The sequence below is a fragment of the Melopsittacus undulatus genome, chromosome 6 (genome assembly GCF_012275295.1).
Source record: "Melopsittacus undulatus isolate bMelUnd1 chromosome 6, bMelUnd1.mat.Z, whole genome shotgun sequence".
Classification (NCBI taxonomy): domain Eukaryota; kingdom Metazoa; phylum Chordata; class Aves; order Psittaciformes; family Psittaculidae; genus Melopsittacus; species Melopsittacus undulatus.
The window spans coordinates 50,404,008-50,426,890 of NC_047532.1; the positions used below are offsets into that span (position 1 = coordinate 50,404,008).

General features: G+C 39.8%; 1 protein-coding gene across 5 annotated transcripts in view; it reads right to left on the minus strand.

Annotated features, from left to right (window-relative positions):
- C6H1orf21 (chromosome 6 C1orf21 homolog) overlaps positions 1–22,883 on the minus strand; it is a 122,430-nt gene that overhangs the window by 59,469 nt on the left and 40,078 nt on the right. For all 5 annotated transcript variants that reach the window (XM_034063709.1, XM_034063708.1, XM_034063707.1 and 2 more), the window contains one exon: positions 11,280–11,483. In XM_034063709.1, the coding sequence (XP_033919600.1) occupies positions 11,280–11,373 (94 nt within the window). In that variant the 5' untranslated portion in view covers positions 11,374–11,483. The remainder of the gene's footprint in view (positions 1–11,279; positions 11,484–22,883) is intronic.

Genomic DNA, 22,883 nt, shown 5'->3' on the forward strand with positions numbered 1-22,883 from the left:
AGCATCCATGTTGCAAAAGCTTTATTTAAAGCAACACCTACCACCCACAGGGTGCTGATGGAGGGAGAGGTATAGTTGAGGCAATCAATGGTTATCGATGGGAACACCTAAGAAATTCCCCAAACCAGAACAATACTGGGCAGCAAGACACTGCCTGACTCACAGCCCTGTCCAGTCATAGGAAATGTCTGATTTAACAGCTCCATCCCCCCATATACACCAAGCTACAAATAAACTGCCAGTTCTCTGTAGCATATAGTCACTGCCCTTCCACATTGTCTTGTACCGTTAACAATCTCCTCCCTTGTCCCTACTGTCATCACAAACATAACCTGCTTATGAGACTAGAAGTACTCATCCACATTCATTGCCTGCTGTCTTACAACCACATTAAAGCCACTCTGTGCAAATAACACATAAACACATACATTTAAGATACGCTAGAAGAGTAAAGATGACTGGGTGGAAAAGAAAAAGAAATTTCAAAAAGTTAGTGATTCTCCATACCTCCTCCCCTCCTCTGGGCAACGCTGTTTAAAAGAAAGCAATGTATCAGTGTGTGAGAAAAGGCAGTTTTTAGTATCAGCTAAAAAAAATAAAATAAAAAAAAATAATAAATGTGTGCTCAGAGGACATATATCAGGCAAGTACTTTCAGCCTAAAAATATCTCAAGATGCACCCAGTTCCTAGTTAAAAATTGGATATATCACTTCATGACTTGATGGGATAAAATGTATATGATTTTAATAAAAAAAGCCATTAATTCAATTTAGGAGACTTCCTAAAAAAAAAAACAACAACCCCAAAAAAACCCCACAACAACAACAAAAAAAACCCAAACAAAAACGCTCCACATAAACCACACACCCCCCTTTTTCCTCTTTGAATAGACTAAAGAGAAAATTCCTGAAACCATAAATCCCGAAACAAAGGGAATCTCATGCTACTTCCCAGTAAGGCAGAACATTAAGTGCTCTGCATCTCTGTTGCCTGAACAGCTTCTTGCAGTGCTCCCATTACAAGAGAAATATACAATTTAAGAGCACCCTAAACCTAATCTTTTTTGCCAGTGCCCCTTATCATTGAGATAAGAAAAAAAGGCACATGGTAAGGCATGATTACACTCATTCAGCAGAAGCCAGGCTTTGTTTTTTATAAGTCCATGAAGCAGCATTATTAGAGAGAGCACAGTGAATCCTGGGCCTCAGACCAGGGACAACATAAGACCACCTAGTTATAGGATTTATTTAAAATACCCATGATGGCACAGTGTTTTGGAGAAATACCTAATGGAAAAATGCCTTATATGTTAGCAAATGAATGGCTGGCTGTAGTCCAAGCACATAAGACAACAAAGCACTTTGGCAGCTTTTTAGAAATCAAAGTTTCATAGCAACTAACCTATAAAGGGATGTCTGGCTGCATATGGGAGGGCACAAACATTCATTGGTCAAGTCATCTCTTCTTGTACTTAATAGATATTTTTCTTGTATTTAATAGATATTTCTACCAGTATATATTCCTACTATAAAATTACAGCCTTGTGTTGATGAAATGAGTATGCATCCATGAAGCTTCACAAGGCTTACCTGGGAATCAGAGAATTACCCCCCAGACTGAGGTCTTCCTGGTCAAATTTCAGTCTCTGGGTTTAATTTTTTAACTTTGTGGCCAAGTAATATGACATTTAGAAAATGACAAAAGGAACACAGTAGTAATTGAAAGTATGCGGCATTTTTACTATGATTCGTCCTTGCCTGTACCTACAGTAGGTAATAAATGCAAAGGATTCTGTCTTCAAAAGATTAAGTAAAAAAAAAATAATAAAAAAAAAAGAAAAACCAACTTGTCTTAAAAATAAATGGATTTCCTTCAGCACAAAGGCTGCCAGAAGACACATCCTGGCTTCTTTATAGCAAACACCAAAGGCGGATGTATGCCCCTATTTATAGTACACTAATTCAATTGTGAATGCGTAACCCATGCACCTTATTTGTATTCCACTTTGACTATATTCTTCATTGAGCTAAACAGATTGTGGGAAGGGTCATTCCCAAGAATAAAACTATGTTAACCCTGTCCACATATCAACTGCTTACAGGGTCTCAGGGTGCCCTCAAAGCCCTGCATCCTGATATATCTCCGACACAATCAGGCAAATTGCAAAAGGTGAAATTAAGAAGCAGAGAAGTTACAACATGCCTGTGATTAATTCTACACACACCCATCCCCCCCACCCCCCCTCCCCCCACCAACTGGGGATAACAACTGCTTCTCCACTTTGGTTCACTTTCTGTCTTTATACTATAAATCCCCACTAAAGGTACTGAGTCTGATTGCACCCATATCATGACAAACACAGCAGACACCAATCTGGAAACCCAGGCATCACTGCAAAGCAGATAACAAACAGTGGCTATACTAGAGAAGGTCTATATAAATACAGTGATCTTATACTAAGTAGAATGACTTTGCAGAATAATTCCTTCATCTAATACCATGACAAGGGGTTGTAAACATTGCAAGAGGATTAACCACCATGAGAAGATAAATGTAGTGTTTGAAGGCTATCTAGCTTACTTATAGACACCTGCTCTGCTTTAAGTCAAAGCAGAAAAACCTCAGCAACATTTATATGGCAAAGATCTACTATCTATTTGGGAAAGTAAACCCATTTAGGGTCTTTCTAATTTTTTTCAAGGGAAAGAACTGAAATAATAGAAGGCAGAGCTCCAAATATACACTGAGGACCATCTTCAACCACTGTTGCTCTACTGTCCTAAAACAATTTACGACTAAGTAACTTGCCAACACCCAAGTATTTAAAGAGCTGCTGAATCAGTGAAACTAGATGCTGAAAAACAATCTTGTTGAAAGTGGCAAGGTATCTTCTTGGAGTCTAGAGGAACCTTTCAGTTCATCTGGATGTTATTCCTAAGGACTACCAGACTAGCATTTTGCCACTTTCAAGTAAAAATAAGAGGGGAAGGAGAAGGAGAAAGGAGAGCTAGTTCAATCACAACCATTACATAAAACTCACAACTAACAAATAGATGCTGTCAGGGCCCTGAGCATACTAAGAGGCCATGGCCAACCTCATGAAACCCCTGCCTTCATTTTCTGCCCATGAAACTAGGAGCATGTCTCCATGGAAGCTTGGGCCTTCAGTCCTTGTCAGATCAGATCAACCTGTCTGTAGTACTGCTTCAGGTCCCATCTTCTGGAATGATCACAACCCCATGTTGTAGGTATCCTATCTCCTAACAAAGCCCTCAGGAAAACTCTAGCTTATCCCCAGCCCTTTCTTCAGCCTCCTGCTGCTCCTCACTGCTCACCTGGATCTGGTTCACTGCTGTGCCTGGTAATGCTGACAAACTCTCCCATCAGCAACTAGCTCTGCCACACCACTCTCAGCTTCAAGCTTTTCCTCCCTCATAGGGCAACCCTGCTACTGCTCCAAGAGAGATGCTACACCTGTTACACCTTCTACAGATGACTCTTTTTATTCTTTGTATATATCTATATGTAATTACTTGCTGGAGGGGGATAAAGAGCTTGTTTTGCTATTACTCTCCAAGTAAACCCATAGTCCAGAACAGCTTCTTCATTATACTGCAAAAGCAGTACCTTTTCCAAGAGAGCTATAATGACGAGACTCTTCTGTATTTTCACTTCTTTGTGAACAGAGTTTTATTTCATGTGGAACCACTTTCTTTGCACACACTGATCATGAATACATGACTAGACAAAACCTGAAGGTGGGGTTTTATTTTTTTCAAACCCCATTGCTTCCTTATGGGAATAAAATAGTAAATTATTGGCTTACCAAGGGTGTTCTCAGAGTTACACAAATATATCATAAACCTGGATAACAAATAGAATTTTATTACCTTTCCCACATTAACATAACACTCAAGTGGTTTTGGTGCTATTGTCTCTTACTTCCTGAAACACTTTAAGGAGTGATCCCTGTCTACTTAGATACGAAGTAGCCTATCACCTGTTTGGAAAAGCCTATCATTGTGTTGGAAAAGAGTAGATAAAAACCAAGATGTTGTTAAACTAAAAAAGAAAAAAAAAGTAAATAAAAAAAGTGAGGAAAACCATGGTCCAGTGTAATTCTGGAAGATGCTTTTGCACTTCAGCCCTATACTGCAATGCACTCATCTGCTTTTCTTTATCTTTTAATCATGGAAGCAAGATCTACTTTATAATGTGAGTTGCTGAAATAATGACCAATGTGAAAACTACCCTTTCAGAAGCTCAGCCAGAAGCTGAATTTAAGCAATAAAAACCTCCTCTGAAGGTTTTCAGGTGGTGGGTGCCTACATGCCACTTCCATGGATTAAGCACTGCATGGAACGAGTGCTTGTGGTTGTACAAAAAGTATCTGTTCATGTTTGAAAATGTCTTTTAAAAAAGGTTATTGTCTCAAAATAGCCAGTATGGTATTATGACACTGCATGGTGCTGATCCCCTTAATGCATAATCACTATTGTCCCTAAAATGAATAAGCTCTGACATCGCAGAAGCATGTCAGGACAGCCAAATGAACTGAAGCAATTACCATTTGAGTGTTAACCAGCTGACCAACACAGTCAATAAAATAAATACTGCCAGGCAGAGCGAGTTGTATGTTTGTGTGATGCCTGGTACAGTAAGACTTTCAGATCACAGCATGCATTCATGGTCAGTATGACAGAAGTTACATTCCTTAAGCTAAGGCTTTCCAGATAGTTTCAGTTCAGTGAGGATGGCCATGCTATTTTTCTGAAGAAAGAATTTCGCCTTCTCAATTTTAGCATTTTTTCTGACAGCTGAGGGAAAAGGAGAGATAAGAAGGCGTTATTCACTGTAAACACTTCTAACATATTTTCCTCGCTTCAAATTTTATCTAAAAACTTCCCAACTTCAGAATTTTAAATGGCCAGAAGATGACCCACAGAATTTGGTGGACAGGAACTAATTTTCTCATATTAATTACAGACATCTGAAGAGTCTTGCCAGGCCCACAGATATTTTGAAGTGTCCTGAGGAACAACATGAGACTGAAGTTTCGAATAAGATTATACTTCTAGGCCTGTCTATTAAGGAGAGTCTCCAAAACAAACTAATCTCTACAAAGATTTGGGCACAATATTTTTGGAGATCACAACGCAAATTTAGGAACGGTAAAGTCATAGTCTGAAATTCCCCTTGCTCTTCTCCTGTGTCTAGTGAGCATGTTTTAAAAGTTTCAGTTACTTTAGCATCTTTCGGCACTTACTTCAAATGCACATGGCACATATGATATATGACAAAACTCTGCTGTCTCTTGGGCTGTGGACTAAGATACCCACATAGATGAGACATGGCAGACACAAGGCAGGAAATAATTGACTGTCACAAGGCAGGGATTAGCAGAAGTGAGACAAAACATTTAGGAAGAAAGAAAACATCAATATGAGGTAAAATACTAACAAGCTAAAAAAAGATCTTGGGTTTTAAATGATGGTATTGGTGAACAAGAAACCAAGTAAAGCTACTTTCTTCCAGTTCAGTTATGGGTGCTACATAGTGGTGTGTTTGTTTTGGGTAGACAAGCTGAACACTTCAATCTGGTGAGAGAAAGGAGCCCTTCTGGTAAGACTGATTGCTGCTTTCCCAACACAGACTGACTACCATCATACATGACAGGTAAAAACTTGCCATAGCTAAATACTCCCAACTTTCCTGCTTGGATTTTGAACTATGGCATTTTCAAAATATCTGTGAGAAAGAATCAACACAGGAGAAAACTGTTAAAAAAAACCCCAACAAGTGAGGAAGAGCAGAGCAGAGCAAAGGGCATGAAGATCTGCAAGTGATCTGACATCAGGTCCCTCACACATTATCTCCATGCTGTCCATCTCTAGAACAAGGGTGGGTCTGTAATACAAACCAAGGAAGTTGTGAAGATGACTACACCACAGCTTCTGAAGCAGTCAGATACCATGTGCATCAACCAGTTTTTCAATCTCAGTACGATACCTCAATGCTAAAGATTTCATTTTCTAGCATTCTCACAGCTGCTCTGAGATAAACTGGTTTATGAACTATTGTGCTTTGCATTCAGCTTTATTTAGACTGGTTTAGAAACTTGAGCTGCTGTTATTACCAGAAATCCTATTTGGCAATAGCAGCACAGATACTCAGTTTGCCAGAAGATTCTTACCTGCCATGTTTACTTTTACTTTTGCAAAGCATCCAAGAGCTCCATATAAACATCTGAATTAGCCTCTTAGATTAATAAACAGATTCTAAAATAAGTGTTTTTTTCCCCCTACAGCAAATCACATTACCAGTCACTTTCTTATACAAAAAAATATGCCTATGTCCTCCACAAATGAATATCCCATAATTTTTTAAAAAGGCACAAATAAAATTAATCTACAAGAGATGTTACATTATTAAAACATATGCTGAAATCAACAACGCTCAAGGGCCTATTATGGCATTTTGTTCTTCATTGGTATTTACATTATTATAGGTCTTATGTATTGCCCTGGAAATCAGCTTTGAAGTAGAATGATGAATAAATGAAGATGCATTACCACTATCCTTATTAGAGGGATTTTAAAGTCATTAGAGACCAACAAGACATAATAATCATATTATACTCAATCTTCTCTAGAACATCTCCTTTGATAGGCCTGCTAACTCAATTTTTAAAATATATATTATAGCAAAATGCAACGTACCTCCTTATGGAAATTTTTGTGTTTGGCGTTCAGTTAGCCAGAATTTGTTCTTACAGAATTCATGAGTTTCATGGTGGGTTTCTTAGTTTTAAACACTAGTTTAAAATTTACAGTGAACCCTGGGTCAATATATCTGCTCAATTGGAAAAAAAACAAAACAAAACAATAAACCCAAACCAAAACAAAAAAACCCAAACCAAACTGCAGTAACTTTTAAAAGTAAAAAAAGTCTTAACACAAGCAATAATCTCTCAAACAGTCAACAGACTCTGCTTCAACCAACCCCACCAAGGAGAGAAGTAAAAGGCATCTAGAGGCTCTGAGGAAGAGCAGAAGCAGAACTGCACCACTCCAAGCAGTTTAGAAAACAGAACCTCTGGATTCAAATTGGTATCTTTAGTCAAGCCAAAACTGTTGATCAGAAAAAATATCCAAACACTGTATACTTGGGAATTATTTCCTTTTCTTCTAAAGCAGGATTGATAAACCCTAAGACAAACACCATGATCAGTGAGGAAAGCTTTGGAAATGTTAAGTGGTCTTCTAGACAGGCTACCTTCTGAGGGCTTGGAGGGAGGACTGCAAAACATGTTTAAAGCTTGTGGCATGCAAGCTGAATGACAACAAAAAGACAGAGGGCAAAGCTGCAGCCCTGTTGGTGCTTATAACTCCTGCATGGCTTCTTTGCCTGCTTTTCCCCCCGAAAGGAATAGGAAAAAGTGCTGAAGGACTATGTTCACAGTAAAGGAAGTCAAAGTTGGCAATTCAATAATGACACTGTTCTGGCAACTTCTGTGACATGAACACAAAATTGCTGTCCAAGGCATAGAGAGCAACAAGCTGCACAGGAATTACTTAGTTGCTTTCCACTCTTCCTTTGCTCATGAAGTCCAGTACCATAACCTTACCCCAGGCTTAGAGATACAACCGTATTTGCTCAATTCTGAGGCCACCTTCATGTCGTCTTCAGTTCAGACAACTAATGACTGTTGTATATGTATAGCAGACCTCTTTCACAGGAAGAAACCATGTTTAACTACAATCAGACATGTTTTCTCTCTTCCCCCCAGCAGTCTCATTATAGTTACAACTCTTTTCCATCAGTTACAAGACAGAAATTTATAACCCCAGGCTATAACTAACCCCCTTCTCTGCCTCTGAAACTTCCACCATTACTCAATCTTGATGGCAGAGATGGCCGAGTGATCCCTATGACTGTAGGGTCTCTATCACTGTGGGCTGGCAGTGGTAGTTGTTAATGTTAAGATGGAAAACAGGTGCAATGGACCATTCCTCAGTAGTTCATTCTTCAGTGGCTCCACTTGCTACTTGTAGAGTTACATTAGAGCAGTAGAGCAAAGTGGGAAAGCTCTTGAGCACCGAAGACAGAGCTTACAGAAAAATCATGTGAATGACTGTCTTATTGCCAGTGCACTTATTTGTGGAATAAGAGTGGTATGTGGGAAAGTGAAAGTTTCTCAGCTGTGTGGCTAATGCTTACAAGTACCCACTACAAAAAAAAAATCCCTAAGTGGCTAAAAAAAACCCAGCAGCCTAAAGCATAGGTAAGAGCAAATCTGGCTAGAAACAAAGGAAAATATTTTCATACCTCTCCTCACTTAAAATTACATATCTAATGCAAAAGCAAGATGGAAAGTACAGTCCTTACTGTTAACTCTTTCTGCCTGCAACTTGGTTGGGGATGATGTACAAGGAACAAAGATGAACACTGTTTTCATATCAGATTCTAGGCAAACAGCAAGGGAGAATATACTGTAAGCCACATCTTTCAAATCACACCTGCTGCCCAGGGAAGGCAGCACCAGCACAGAAGTATTTTCCTTTAATTCTGTCATTGCTGTTCCAGGTCCTTCAGGATTTTCTCCACTTAGCTCATACTTGCTACTTCTGAAGAGGCACCTTATGTCAGATAAGTCCTCAGGATGTTATTGATGTTATCACTACATCAGCCACCATCCAACTTCACTTGTATCTGTTTCTTTTACTTTCCTGCCTCCTTCCCCAAAACCACTTCTCTTACTAACTACCTCTAATTGTCTTTCCATTACCTTCTTACTCCTCATGAACCCTTCAGTTTTCCTGTTACTCACCTTAGCCTTGCTCTGCCTAGTCATTCTGCAGTTAATTTTCAGCCTCTATAGGCTACAGAGATACTCTGCTCTTGGCTACTGGCTGGATGAGACACTTCTGTCCCTTCCCAGAAATAAAGAAGGAAACATTCAGTAGTTCTTGGCACCTCAAACAGGACAGGCAAACAAATGATGGAAGTGGTGCAGTGCTTTTCATTTTGTTGACTCTGTGGATCCTCACGTTACTCTGGGAACTTACTCTGCTACAATCTGTCATCCTAGTTGAGATCATCTGTTCAAACCCATGCTATGCTCTCTCCTTGCAGGGAGTTGATGATAACAGCCCTCCAATATTGCCCTGACTTCCTCCTTGATGACTTAAGCAAAAACTGCAGAATGTGTTAGATAGATAGAACTAATTTGGCACTAACAACATGGAAGTTTAAAAGGAAATTAAATGGGCAGAATATATTAAGCTTTCAGACCTAACTCAAACAAGGAAGAAGGGGGAGCAGGAATAATATCCAGTCTCCTATGAAAGAGCTCTAGGTATTTGTCAATTCCAGAAGATTGTTAAGAAGGATGATAAATACGATATTAAGGTGCCGTTTGGTTTTTTTTTTTTGTCTTAATTTTGCTTGTTCAGTTTTGATTGGGTTTTTAAATATTTATTATTAAAAAGTTGTTTCAGGAACTACACAAGGCACTGCATACACAAAGCATGCAGCTTCCTGCTTCTGGGCATGTAAGCATCCTGTTGACTATTTCTAGTTCCCAAAAGGACAGCAGTAAAGCCAGGTACACTTCAGCTCACCTTTCTCATAACCCAATTCCTAATCTAGAGGCTATCCCTCAGCAGCAAGGGAGAAAACATGGCTTCTGTGCTCTGATTATCATTCAACAAGTTTTTCAAGTCAGACTCCAAATCTTTGCTAAAAAAGGATCAGTCATGGAACTGAAACTTTAGCAATGACAAATTGCATAACTAAATATATGCCAGAAAATGGTTAATAGCAGGGAGTATTCCTGATATTGATAGGTTTCTCTAAAATAGAGAATGAGTAACAGCCCTCAGATGGACCCCAGAATGGATAAATGATACTTCTTGACACCAGTCCAGCTGTGTAACATGGGAGCCTTTTAAAATCCCTTCAGCCTTCTTGATTCTCTGCCTTCAGAAGTTACTTTAAGTTTCTTGTCACTAAAGTTATGATCTTTGGCTTGCAGAATGCAGTTAAACAAAACAAAAAATAACCAAATAAAAAAGTCCTGAGACATACTATGGCCAGAATTTGCTCCTTCACTGAACATCAGCTAAAATATAAACTCAAATTCCTTTGAGAACCTAATAGAGCCTTTTGTTCGTGACAGCACTTAAAGCCAGTTTTAACAGAAGTAACATACTGAACTCACAATTCCAAAACCATAATCTCTCAGGTTAGCATAGAAGCACACAAAAGAAAATAACCCATCACTTTGTCCTGAAGTTTGCTGAACAACTACTTTCTCTTCAGGTTACACTTGTAGGTATTCTTGCTTTGGGAACTAATGCAAGCAAACTAGCCCTCAAATAGGCCAAAAAAAAAGTGAAATTAAAAGGAGATTTTATTTTTCTTTTTTCTGCTCGATGTGTCATTCCCACTACTACAGAAACAATTGCTATAAAAAAAAGAGAAGTTTGGCATACTCAGTAGCAATGCACCTATTTTAAGAATAACAGTACCAAGTTAGTTTATTCACAGCTGACTTAACTTTCAGATAAGTATCTGGACAGGTATTGAAATCCCCCTTCAGAACAATCTTCCAGAAAATTCCAAACATTTTAAAAACTGAATTATTATTTAGATAATTATCTAGAAAACATTTAGCATATATTAACAAAACCAGGGGTGGGTGGGAATTGAAGCTGACTATGCATTTTATCTCATAACACTTTATCTTTCCTGATGAACTGTGACAAGACCTGGATCATAGACCAGTCTTCCCACACAGTGAACAGATGTTTTCCTCCCACATTTAGAGCCTCCCAAGATGAACCAATCCCTCACAGGTTACTTCTAGTTTCATTGTACCTTCAAACCCTGTTTGCTATAGGATTCCAGAGCTAGTGTTTTATTGCTTTACAGAACACCAGTATTTATTTTTAGGAAATGAGTCAACTAATTTGGTATCTAATTGAAAATATAAATAGGCACATAAAAATAAGAGGGGTTGTGCAACTCGTGAACTATTCTAGGATTCATGGAGTTAAAGACTGTGCAGTACTGTACATCACTTAGAATGTTAATTTTCACCTGGACCTCTGTTTGAGGTGTCGTGGTACTGTCCCCTGGAGAGTCCAACTGCACTACAACTGAGATTTATTTTAACATGATTTTCCATTATATTTTGTGAAAGGTTAAGGCTCCCAAATATACCTTCCAGAACACTCTTGATATTGGGAGAAAGATGAAATTCTGCAACACTTACCACCAAACACATCTCCGTTCTGGTAGTTTTTCCCCTTCTGAGTTTCCTCTTCGTTTTGAACAGTAGAAACATGCTTGGCAGAGGCACAGCCCATAGCTTCATTCAGACAGCTCCAGCTGGACCGAAACAAATCATGTCTAGAGACGCATGCTCATTGTTTTAAAAATAATCCACCTTCCTGCTTGGTTGTCAAGTCACTTTTACCTAAAGAAGGCCAAAAAAAAGAGAGAAAAATGTTGACAAAAGGTGGCTTCTAAATGTGGATCTTCAAGAAGACAAATAATGGGGTTTCTGAAGAGGTGTAGAATACCACAGGTTCTCTTCATCATCTCAGGTTGCTAAAACTGTATTTAATAAATGTCTGACACAGGTAGGTCATGATCCAGGTATATCAATCCTGTCTTGGGACAGGAGTGCAGGAGTGGAACCCAAAGTCTCTTCAGCCCTATTCATTTAATCTGTAGCTTGACGAAAGGCACATGCATACAAATATGTTTCCCACAAAGCCAGCTATTCCCACAGAAGAGGGGATATTTTTGGAAAGAAGATAAGAAACCATCAATATCCACTCCTCCTGTTCATTTTACTAATCTACCCATCAAGCCAGATTTCTTACAGTGTTTTAGTGATTAAGAGCTGCTAATTGCAAGTGTTCAGAAAAAATACCCCCCTAAATCAATTAAAGATCTTATGTTAATAGATATGAAAGGTGATAGCCAGCTGTAGTATATTTTTTTTCTGTGTGTTCATTACTCTACTGAATCCATAAAACCTCCACTGCTCAAAAAGGCAACTATCCCCATTATAATATGGAATAACACTGAACAATCCAGATGTCACATAAAACAAAAGAAGGAAGAAAAAGCTAATTCATAGCTGCAATATTTTATGTGAAAACAAAACCAAAACAACTCTTTAATTGCTATGGGGTTCTGCACTTGAATAAAAGCAACTTACAAGTTTGGTGAGATGACCTGCCTCTCTTTTGCACCAGCCAAACCTTTCGGAATAAGAGAAAAGCTACAGAAAAATGAGAACCAACCCTTTCTGCTGAGTTGTTTAGTTCAGCTATAGCACAAGATTATACATACAGTTTCTTGACTCATTACTTCTGGGCATTTACTTTAAAAAGATATGGCTCATTTTACTCCATGCCAACAAAAATAATTTTATCTATAATAGCAGATGGGCCCTCTTACCAAGGATGTATCAGTATGCATCCCACTAGAAATGCGTAACTCCAAAGAAAATCATCTGAGATTTATTTCCCTGTGTGCTCAGCACAAACAGCACACCTGCTTGTGCCAAGGCAGCACTGGGACACATCAGGACATGGTCTAGGAGGGCTCCACAGCTGCCCTCAAAGTGATTTCCTTGCCCATTCCCAAAGCCACAGAAACAAGGATGTGGCCACCAGGTTGAGAGCAATTCTGCTTTACTGACAAGCAGCTTTTACCATGCAAGGGGAAGGACTCTAGAGAGATTCACCCCTCACGTCTATTCAGAGACCAGCTTCTACCTTCCATCTTGCTCTGCACATCTTTCCCTATTCAATTAGGGTATTCCACTTAAAGTGCACAACACATACATGCTCAATTCCTGTTCTAAGCAGCTAACCCTCCCAGACACCCCTTTGCCAGCATTTTCCTTTGTGTTCAGTATATTCTCCAACATGCTTTCTCCTTTTTTGTTTCCTCCTATATATGCACACTTGAGCATAAATTTCTAATTATAGCATTCTTCTCTCTTAGCAAGAGCTAGCCACTTGCTTGAAAGTGCAGGATTTTAAACCAGGCACTCATGCTGTCAGTGTCAGATACCCCTGAGCTACTTTTTAACCTCACATGGTTACTTTCTAAAAAAAAAACCAACAACAACCACAAGCACCAAAACAAAAATACAAAACAACCACAAAAAACCCACAAAAAATACAAATAAATCCCCCCAAGCACCCCCCAAAACAAAGCAAACAAAACAACCCAAACCCCTAAACAAAACAAGAAGAGAGAAAGGGAAGGGGAAGGGGAAGGGGAAGGGGAAGGGGAAGGGGAAGGGGAAGGGAAAGGGAAAGGGAAAGGGAAAGGGAAAGGGAAAGGGAAAGGGAAAGGGAAAGGGAAAGGGAAAGGGAAAGGGAAAGGGAAAGGGAAAGGGAAAGGGAAAGGGAAAGGGAAAGGGAAAGGGAAAGGGAAAGGGAAAGGGAAAGGGAAAGGGAAAGAAAAGAAAAAAGAAAAGAAAAGAAAAGAAAAGAAAAGAAAAGAAAAGAAAAGAAAAGAAAAGAAAAGAAAAGAAAAGAAAAGAAAAGAAAAGAAAAGAAAAGAAAAGAAAAGAAAAGAAAAAAGAAAAGAAAAGAAAAGAAAAGAAAAGAAAAGAAAAGAAAAGAAAAGAAAAGAAAAGAAAAGAAAAGAAAAGAAAAGAAAAGAAAAGAAAAGAAAAGAAAAGAAAAGAAAAGAAAAGAAAAGAAAAGAAAAGAAAAGAAAAGAAAAGAAAAGAAAAGAAAAGAAAAGAAAAGAAAAGAAAAGAAAAGAAAAGAAAAGAAAAGAAAAGAAAAGAAAAGAAAAGAAAAGAAAAGAAAAGAAAAGAAAAGAAAAGAAAAGAAAAGAAAAGAAAAGAAAAGAAAAGAAAAGAAAGACCTTGTTGTAGCACAAGTCAGTATTGAACTATGGAAGCTTTCTGCTTCCTCAAGCAATTGCCAAGGATATTTTTCAAATTTTTGCAATGCATCTACTTGTCAGCTGTATAGACAAAGCTATAGCACTCCTAAGCCACCAACTGCTCTCAAAATTCCTCTATGCACATCTGAGCAGTCAGTAATCTGGATTAGGCCATCCTAATTACAGTGCCATGTAAATACCAATACAATCATTTTATGCAAACTATATTGGTTATTCTTAAGTTTTTGCAACACAGTGAAGGTTGCAGCAGACAATTCTTCACGTGTCCAAACAGCAGGATAGCTTGCATTAAAGTAATAGGTTTTGTCTCACTACTGGAGTCGGAAATGAAGATCTTTAAGCATTTCAAGCACCAGCTACACTGTGCTTGCTCAGGAGGCAGGTCACACAGAGAGGTATGGGAGATGGAGGAGAAATAGCAGGCTGGGAAGGGTAATTTCTAACTGGCCTGGAAATAAAACGTGGACTGATTTTCTTAGAGGATGCAAATCTGCTTAAAGATTGCTTTTAATGCACCAGCTGAAACAAATGAGGGGGTAAAATGATCAAGTTTTTACCTCAGAGTCTGTTTCAGATTTCAGATGAAAGCAAGAGCCCCAAGGTAAGCAGAGTCTAAAAACAGTAACTTTGATTGCCAGTTTAAAATATAACCAGTTATATTATCCCATGGAAAAGGGTATGTCCAGCTACATGGCAAAGAGTGAGGGGAAACCAAATGTAAGCCCAGAAAAGACAAGAAGATGTGTAGCTGGGACTGCTAACAGACTGTACCTGGGGAAAATCACTGCACACTGTAAAAGTGACATCTCTCACAGAACAGCTGAGCTGCTCTCACAGAAGTACCTGTTGAATGAGTTATCCTCTTGCCTTGTTCAACTATTTTTCCTCTTTCTTTTTCTGTCTTTCAACAGGGACCATTTAGAAAAGGGAAAGAGATGCTTAGTAATAAAAAACAAATGTATTTCATAACATAGCAGTGGCTTGGTTTTTAGAAGAGGATTTTTTGTGAAGCCTTATACACAGCCAACATGCAGCAATACAAATCACAAAATACTTAATCGTTGATGAGTACCCAGGAGCGTGATGGTCCCATCTCATGGGACTAGTGAACTGTAGAAGCAATCGGAAACAAAGAGATGCAAAACATCAATGCAGAAGAATAAGCTCTTTGGGGGAGGGAAGGTAAAATAGCCACAGTCGAATCTCTCTTGCAGCATCTTGGTAGCACACAACAACCTAACTAAAAATATGGTCACATTCAAAGGCATGCTATGATTAAAGGAAACAAATGGGAATACAAGAACTGAAAGTTTCATCTTTTACATCTAAGAACAGTAATCATAGCAGTGTCTGAAAAAACTACACTACTAATACTTGGATTATAAAGACAATTTCTTCTGGAGCCAATTACTTGGGCTGAGAAAGCTACTCCAAAATGACCTCCAAGATAAGTCTAACACACATTTCTAGGCAAAATTCTTGGACTACTGTTCAAATAGTGCAGAGCAACAGACAAGACTGTGACATGGATACCTAACACAATCCAGAATTAGAAGAGGATTTAAAACAAAGAGAGAGAGAGAAAAGCAGCATTAATTTTACAAGAGATGAAATCTGAGACACATGACACTATGATGCTCTCCAGCCTTACACTGCCCCCAGCCTCAGGGAAACAACTCTTGCCCAAGTACTGAAGCCCTCAGTGATGAGGTTTGGGTATCGCTCAGAAATGAGGTAGGTGCTGGTCCTCATTCAGTGGGATGCCTGCAGAGGTTTTTGACGATGTGAAACACAGTACTTCAAGTGGCAGCAGAGTAACACAGCCATACTGCCTCCTCCCCCACTTTTGCACAAATACAATTTTCCCTTTTGTTTTCCTAAGCATTTGGGGGTATACAGATTTTTAGAAGCCAAAAATAAAAGGAATAAGAAAACCCCAAACCATTTGCAGTTCATGTTCACCACCCACTATCATTAATTATCAAGATTTGAAAGACAATTTACAAGCTCTAATCTGCAAAAAGCTAGTGAGAAAAATCTCTTAGGCAGATCAAAAGTGTCTACACCACCCCCGAATTAAATGCGACAGGTTTAAGATTAACATCTTATGTGCAGGTCGAGAGAAGGCTACAGATGCTTTCAGATGCTGTACTTTGTACCTCAAGTTTCTTCTGAGCCAAAAAAAACGGGGAGCTCCATTCTTAGCATACTAACTGCCTTTGGAAACTTAAGCAATTCCCTTTTTCTTATTTTTAATTGGTTTGGTTGGTTGGTTTTTTGTGTTTTTTTTTTTAGGCATGCCTGTGCTGTGCTTTTCATTTTACCAGCTCTTTCAACACTTCATTAATCAACTCATCATCCCTTCACCTCTTATTTCTGGCAGTCACATCCAAGGCTGCATCCTCAACAAAACATATTTTGCTTTCACAGCTGAAAAACATATACTTACTAGCAAATGGAGGATCTCCAGTGTTTTACAACAAATGTATGTTAATGCTTCTATCACCACAGGTGTATTTGTTTTCATCTTTATTGCATTGAGATAACCAATCTTTCATCTTCTTCAGGGTGTAGATATATCTAAAAGTTTTCTTCTATGCTGGCCACAACGGAAATAAGGTTAAAATTTCACAAAGCTCAAGAGATCAAAGCAGTGAGCTTTCTGCAGCCATCAAAAAAACCCTAAGCTACAAAGAAACACCACACTGTCTTTTCCTAAAATACAACAATTTTTCCTAAAAATACAATTGGCAGATCCCAAGAATTTAACTTGATGCTATTAATCATACTTATTTCCTATAAGAAATAGGACAGTTTTATTTCCATTTGATCCCCCCCCCCAAAAAAAAAAAAAAAAAGAAAGCAGCAACATCTTCTGAATTTGTCCTCCATGACTTCACTGGAAGTTAGCACCTGGAGCCCCTCACTGTGACATCCCTCTTCCTCAGCCACCTTCCACCACATCTGCCAGAAAAGATGGGGTTTGGGGAGGCTTTTTCAGCTGCCAAAAGGCATTTTTCAACCAAAAAGACAGAACTTTTGCCTCTACAGTACACCAATGGCCTAAGGAGAGTATGAAAATAAAAAGATTAAAAAAACCCTTTAATATAAGCTCTCTTTCTCCAAATTATTTGAACCTGCATTGCTGGTGAATAGCACAGTTATATTGAAAATGAACTCACTGACTTGCTAAATGAACAGGGCAAGGTTATGGCAGAATGAGAGTTGCACACACTCAGGAATATACCTTGCAGTGGCAGAAAGGGAAAAAGAAAAAGTCAAAGTGAGCAATGATGATCTGTTCCTTTGAACCCATAAAACATACTCCCTTCCGCCTATTGATACCAATAGCCATGAAAGCATTTTCTCCCCTTTTATGAATTGTTTGTCTCTTCGATGCAAAATTTCAGTGTTTATTACCACATTTCAGCATCCTATTGAAAACATACTGTTCCGGACAGCTGGGCAAATACAGCAGTAATCTCACTGAAAGGGGAAAAAATTAGCATTGTGCTATAAAATCAATAGTGCACGAGGAAACTGAGAATGCACACCACAGTTTTATAGCATTTTACTCAAGCTGCACTAAAAATACCATTGACAAACTAAACCAGCCCAGTTAGTCAGATGGTGGAACTGCCATTTGCATGTATCCTCTCCTGGGAAGCCATGCTCAGCAGAAATCGTATTTGAAGTATTCACTTTTCAAAGAGTAAACAAGAATATTGCAATTTGACAGCTAGAGACCTGACAGAAAGAACATAAAAGCTCATCTACCTAGATTTTCCCAGCAGGGAGGGCCTGGTTTGAATTAATGCTACTGATTCATATAATTAGGTTATTCTTTCTATTACAGGACAGACTTTGCCCTGCTGAGGCTTATCTTACCTTTTTTATCAGAAAGGTTAGTGTCTTATTTTCTTTTGTTCACAATCAGCATTTCTGCTGATCCAATACATTGGTTTTGATATACTAAAGCAACAAGTAATATCCAAAACCACACTAGGGATGCTATGTTTCTCACGAAAAAGCAAGATTTTCATACACATTTCACCTGCACAGCCTGTTTTAAACCAGTAGTGGTGCCACAGCTTCTCTTCAGCACAGTAGGCAGTGGCACTCTACCAGAATTTTCAAGGAATCGGGACATTTATCCTATGTACTTTATAAAAAACAAACACTTCTTAGTAAGTGCTAACATAACAATAAACTGAGAACACCATAAATATTTCCTGCGTCTATATGAGCCATTGCTATAGCTGTTATAAGGAAATTAGAGAATCACAGTAGAGATTTCTACAACACACACACAAAATGTTCAGACCTGTGTTTGCTACCAAAGATGTTTGAGAGATGGTGGGCCAACACAGCATCTCAGCCCATTGCCCAGTACTTCTCTTTTGGGTTACAATCAGTGCTGGATGATTGAAAACCCAACAGAAACCAGCATAGGGGACCCAGTAAGACCCTTCCCACTGACTTTAGGTGGCTTGAGGTCACTTCCTAAACCTCAAATTTCATGGAAGGAAGACTGTTTTGTGATTTATTTCCAAAGGGATTTTGGAAATGTAGTGCTGGTGATCACAACCCAGCCATGCAAACTGGTGTGTTAAAGATACTAGACAGGACTACAGAAAAGACAGGTTCAATTCTCCTTAGTCCAACTTTCCTATATATCTGAGCATAGCAGATTCTCTTGGAAGGCATGCTAGGGCACATGAAAAAGAGAAAGGTGCTTAGTGACAGCCAGCATGGCTTTACTAGGGGAAAATCCTGCCTGACCAATTTGGTGGCCTTCTATGACGGGGCTACAAAAGTGATGGACAGGGGTGGAGCAGTTGACATCATCTACCTGGACTTGTGCAAAGCGTTCGACACTGTCCCTCATGACATCCTTGTCTCTAAATTGGAGTGTCATCAATTTGATAGGTGGACCACACGGTGGATAAAGAACTGGCTGGATGGTCGCACTCAAAGAGTTGTGGTCAACGGTTCAATGTCCAGCTGGAGACCAGTAATGAGTGGTGTCCCTCAGGGATCGGTGTTGGGACCGGTCTTGTTTAATATTTTTGTCGCTGACATGGACAGTGGAATTGAGTGTGCCCTCAGCAAGTTTGCCGATGACACCAAGCTGTGTGGTTCTGTTGATACTCTAGAGGGAAGGAATGCCATTCAGAGGGACCTTGACACACTTGTGAGGTGGGCTGATGCCAACCTCATGAAGTTTAACCATGACAAGTGCAAGGTCCTACACCTGGGTCGGAGCAATCCCAGGCACAGCTACAGGTTGGGCAAAATGGAAATTTGTGGTAGTCCTGTGGAGAAGGACTTGGGGGAGTTGATCAATGAGAAAATGAACACGAGCTGGCTTCAGTGTGCACTCACAGCCCAGAAAGCCAACCGTATCCTGGGCTGCATCAAGAGGAGCGTGACCAGCAGGTCAAAGGAGGTGATCCTGCCCCTCTACTCTGCTCTCGTGAGACCTCACTTGGAGTATTGTGTGCAGTTCTGGTGTCCTCAACATAAAAAGGACATGGAACTGTTGGAACAAGTCCAGAGGAGGGCCACGAGGTTGATCAGGGGACTGGAGCACCTCCCATATGAAGACAGGCTGAGAAAGTTGGGGCTGTTCAGCCTGGAGAAGAGAAGGCTGCGTGGAGACCTCAGAGCAGCCTTCCAGTATCTGAAGGGGGCCTACAGGGATGCTGGTGAGGGACTATTCATTAGGGACTGTAGTGATAGGACAAGGGGTAACGGGTTGAAACTTAAACAGCAGGGGTTTAGACTGAATATAAGGAAGAAATTTTTTACTGTTAGGGTGGTGAGGTACTGGAATGGGTTGCCCAGGGAGGTAGTGAATGCTCCATCCCTGGCGGTGTTCAAGGCCAGGTTGGATGAAGCCTTGGGTGACATGGTTTAGTGTGAGGTGTCCCTGCCCATGGCAGAGGGGTTGGAACTAGGTGATCTTAAGGTCCTTTCCAAACCTAACTATTCTGTGATTCTATGATTCTATAATCTCCAGCACCTACAGTAATAGAGTGCCCAAGTACCTATAAAGAAAACCAACAATAAGCTCTCATATTTAATTTTATTTCGCCTTCATGGTTTAAGAGCAAGATGTGATTTACTGAACAAGACACGGTAAAAGGCCTGAGGTAAGGAACAGAGATTTATATAATGTTTTGTACATGACTAAGTACAGGTCTGAGTATCATCTACCTTTTGAAAACTCACTCTTCTTGCTTTGCTTTACTGAAATTAATTTAAACACGTAACCATTACACTTAGCCAATCAGCCCCACCATTTAGAATTAGATTAAAATTAAATGATGTATTAGCTGTAGCTGCTCCGTCAACAAAACCATTTGCTTTGGAGAAAAACCTTGAGAGATAATTACCACACTGTGAAAATTCACCCTTCTAAATTTCTCCCACCTTCTTCCCACCAGTGATGGGGGATACACCTCCAGATGTAAACACTGACTTTGGCCTGAAGTTGAACTCTTTTTAACACTCTCCCTCTCCCAGAAAAGCAGTGGCTCCATAAGTGTCTCCTAAAAACATGAATCACATACTTATTTCAACAGTAAAAGCATCAAGTACTACACATTGGTGATATTAGACTTGCAGATCTGATCTTTATTCTTTATTTTTCCGCACCTCTATTTCCTTTCCGCATTACTTCTCAATTTTTCTCGTGTGCTACCATAATGGTGGATATAACATACAAACATGGATCTGGTAATTGCCTCCAGCCATGTGAGATGCAACCTCTTCACTACATGTGGTGATAATTAGCATCTTTCAAAACTCAGTAAGAGACCTTTAGCATCATCATATCAAAAATCCAGCAGAGCTATGCTCCTCAGCAAAGGGAATTGTAGACTCCCTGAGAGATGGGGTGTATACAGAAGTCTCTATCCCATGCACCTGAGGTTATGGTGGCAATCCAAAGTGATGGTGAAAGAAAAAGATTAATTCTTCACCTCCAGCACCAGGGTACAGCATCTGCTATTATAGAAAATCCCCTTTGATACCCAAGACTGAAACTGCAGTGAAAGCACTAGTGCCACAGACCCCATCATCTCTCCCCCATTTCCATCTGTATCGATGAAGGATGACCGCAAATACAGCAACAATTAATCTATCTCCCCAAACAATCACCTCCAAACATACAGCATGGGATTATCCCACCTTGCCTACTTTCAGTCACTTTGAACACATGCTCTCCAGTTAAACTGTGCACTTCCAGATTTTACCTGGAGACCCTTCCTTGCTCCCCAGTAAGTCTGGCAAAGCAGCAAGTTAGGCCAAATTCATCACTGCAGGAAACAGGGGAACAGCTGCAAGCTGGAGGGGGACTACTGAATGTCCCTGCAGCAATATAGAGCACACAATTTGCACCCCATGTCACCTCCAAGGCATTTTGCATCTAAAGAACTGTGGCAGGAGCTCATGTGCCACGTACACCGAAATTAAAACAACTCAGCTATACCGAAGCCAAGGGGATGAGATGCCAGAGACCTGCTAACGTGTCAGCAAGGAAACATTTACCATATGCACTTCTGCTATTTCTGTGCAATTAAAGCATGAAACAATTTAAAGGGGCCTTCTCTTTTGCAAATGAGCTAGAGAAAGAAGAAATCTTTCTTCACTAACCCAGTAACACTTAGACGACAGAATAAGTGCAGAGATGCTGCTCAAAATCACGGGAATTGGCTCATCCAGGTCAGTGAAGAATAATTCCAGCACAGGCACTCATTGCCATGCACAGCTGCCTTCTCTATAGCTGAAATAACAGCTACAATCTAGCTTAAAATAATCAGTTAAAATTACTGATAAAATCTGAAACTAGCTTATTTCACTCAGCTTTTCTGAACAATTGTAAATGGCACAAGTAAGAATGAAAGGGATACACACTGCAACCTGCATTCCCAAAATTATACTACTGACTGCTCCCTCCTGCTTAGCAGGTTTGTTTCACTGGATCAAAGAAAAGAAAACAGGATTTTTGGTGCTGAAGGTCACAGTACCCAAATGTTTGCATTTGGCTTGATCTGAGAGCCTTATGCAATACCCTATCTGATATCACACATTATCACGCACCCAAGTTGGGTGGGCAGCTGAGAAACCAGCTGTGCTGAGGAGCATGAGAGCTTTGAAAACCTCTGGCCGAGAGCAGGCAGCTGAAATAGCATAGGCGAGAGAGGGGCTGGGCTATGAGGAGGAAAAGGAACATGTTGCCACTCCTGTGACACCTGCTGTGATCCATTCCCTTCTTTGATTGCATCTCCCCATCCAGTGCTCAGGCATTTCCGGAGCAGGACATCCCTGCTGGACCTTCAGTGCTTGCAAAAAACACTTCCTTACTCCACTCCCTCAACACAGATTTAGGTGCTTACCCAAGTTACAGCTCTGGGTAGGAGCATTTTCCCTGGTAAATGGATATGTGCATAACCAAGCCTGAATACTCAGCAAATGAGATCTAAACCACCTTCCAGCCTATGATATGAGTAAATGAGCAATAAACTAACCAAAGCCAATTGAAATAGTTTTAGTTCACACTAACACAGTTAATAACTCAAACACAACCAGCAAGCTGGATCAGTGGCACAGCAGCAGTGAATACCGCAGATCTCTCCCTGGTGATGCTGATGGAGTGTCCGACCTCCCTGTGTTAGAAGAAGGAACAGTCAGGGCAGCAACTGACTCCATCAGCATTAAAAACATAGAAATCATCTTCTGCCTTCTTTAAATGAGCTAAGTATTATTCAGATTGTTAGCATCCTGCCCCTGTACTTTGGTCTAATGTTGCATACCCCAAAAAGTGATCATGTTATTTTTCTGTGTGAAGAAAATTGGCTGGCTCTTCCTCAGTATCTCATATACCACAGAGTGCTCTTGTGCTTTGACCCACAGTTTAGGGATCTAT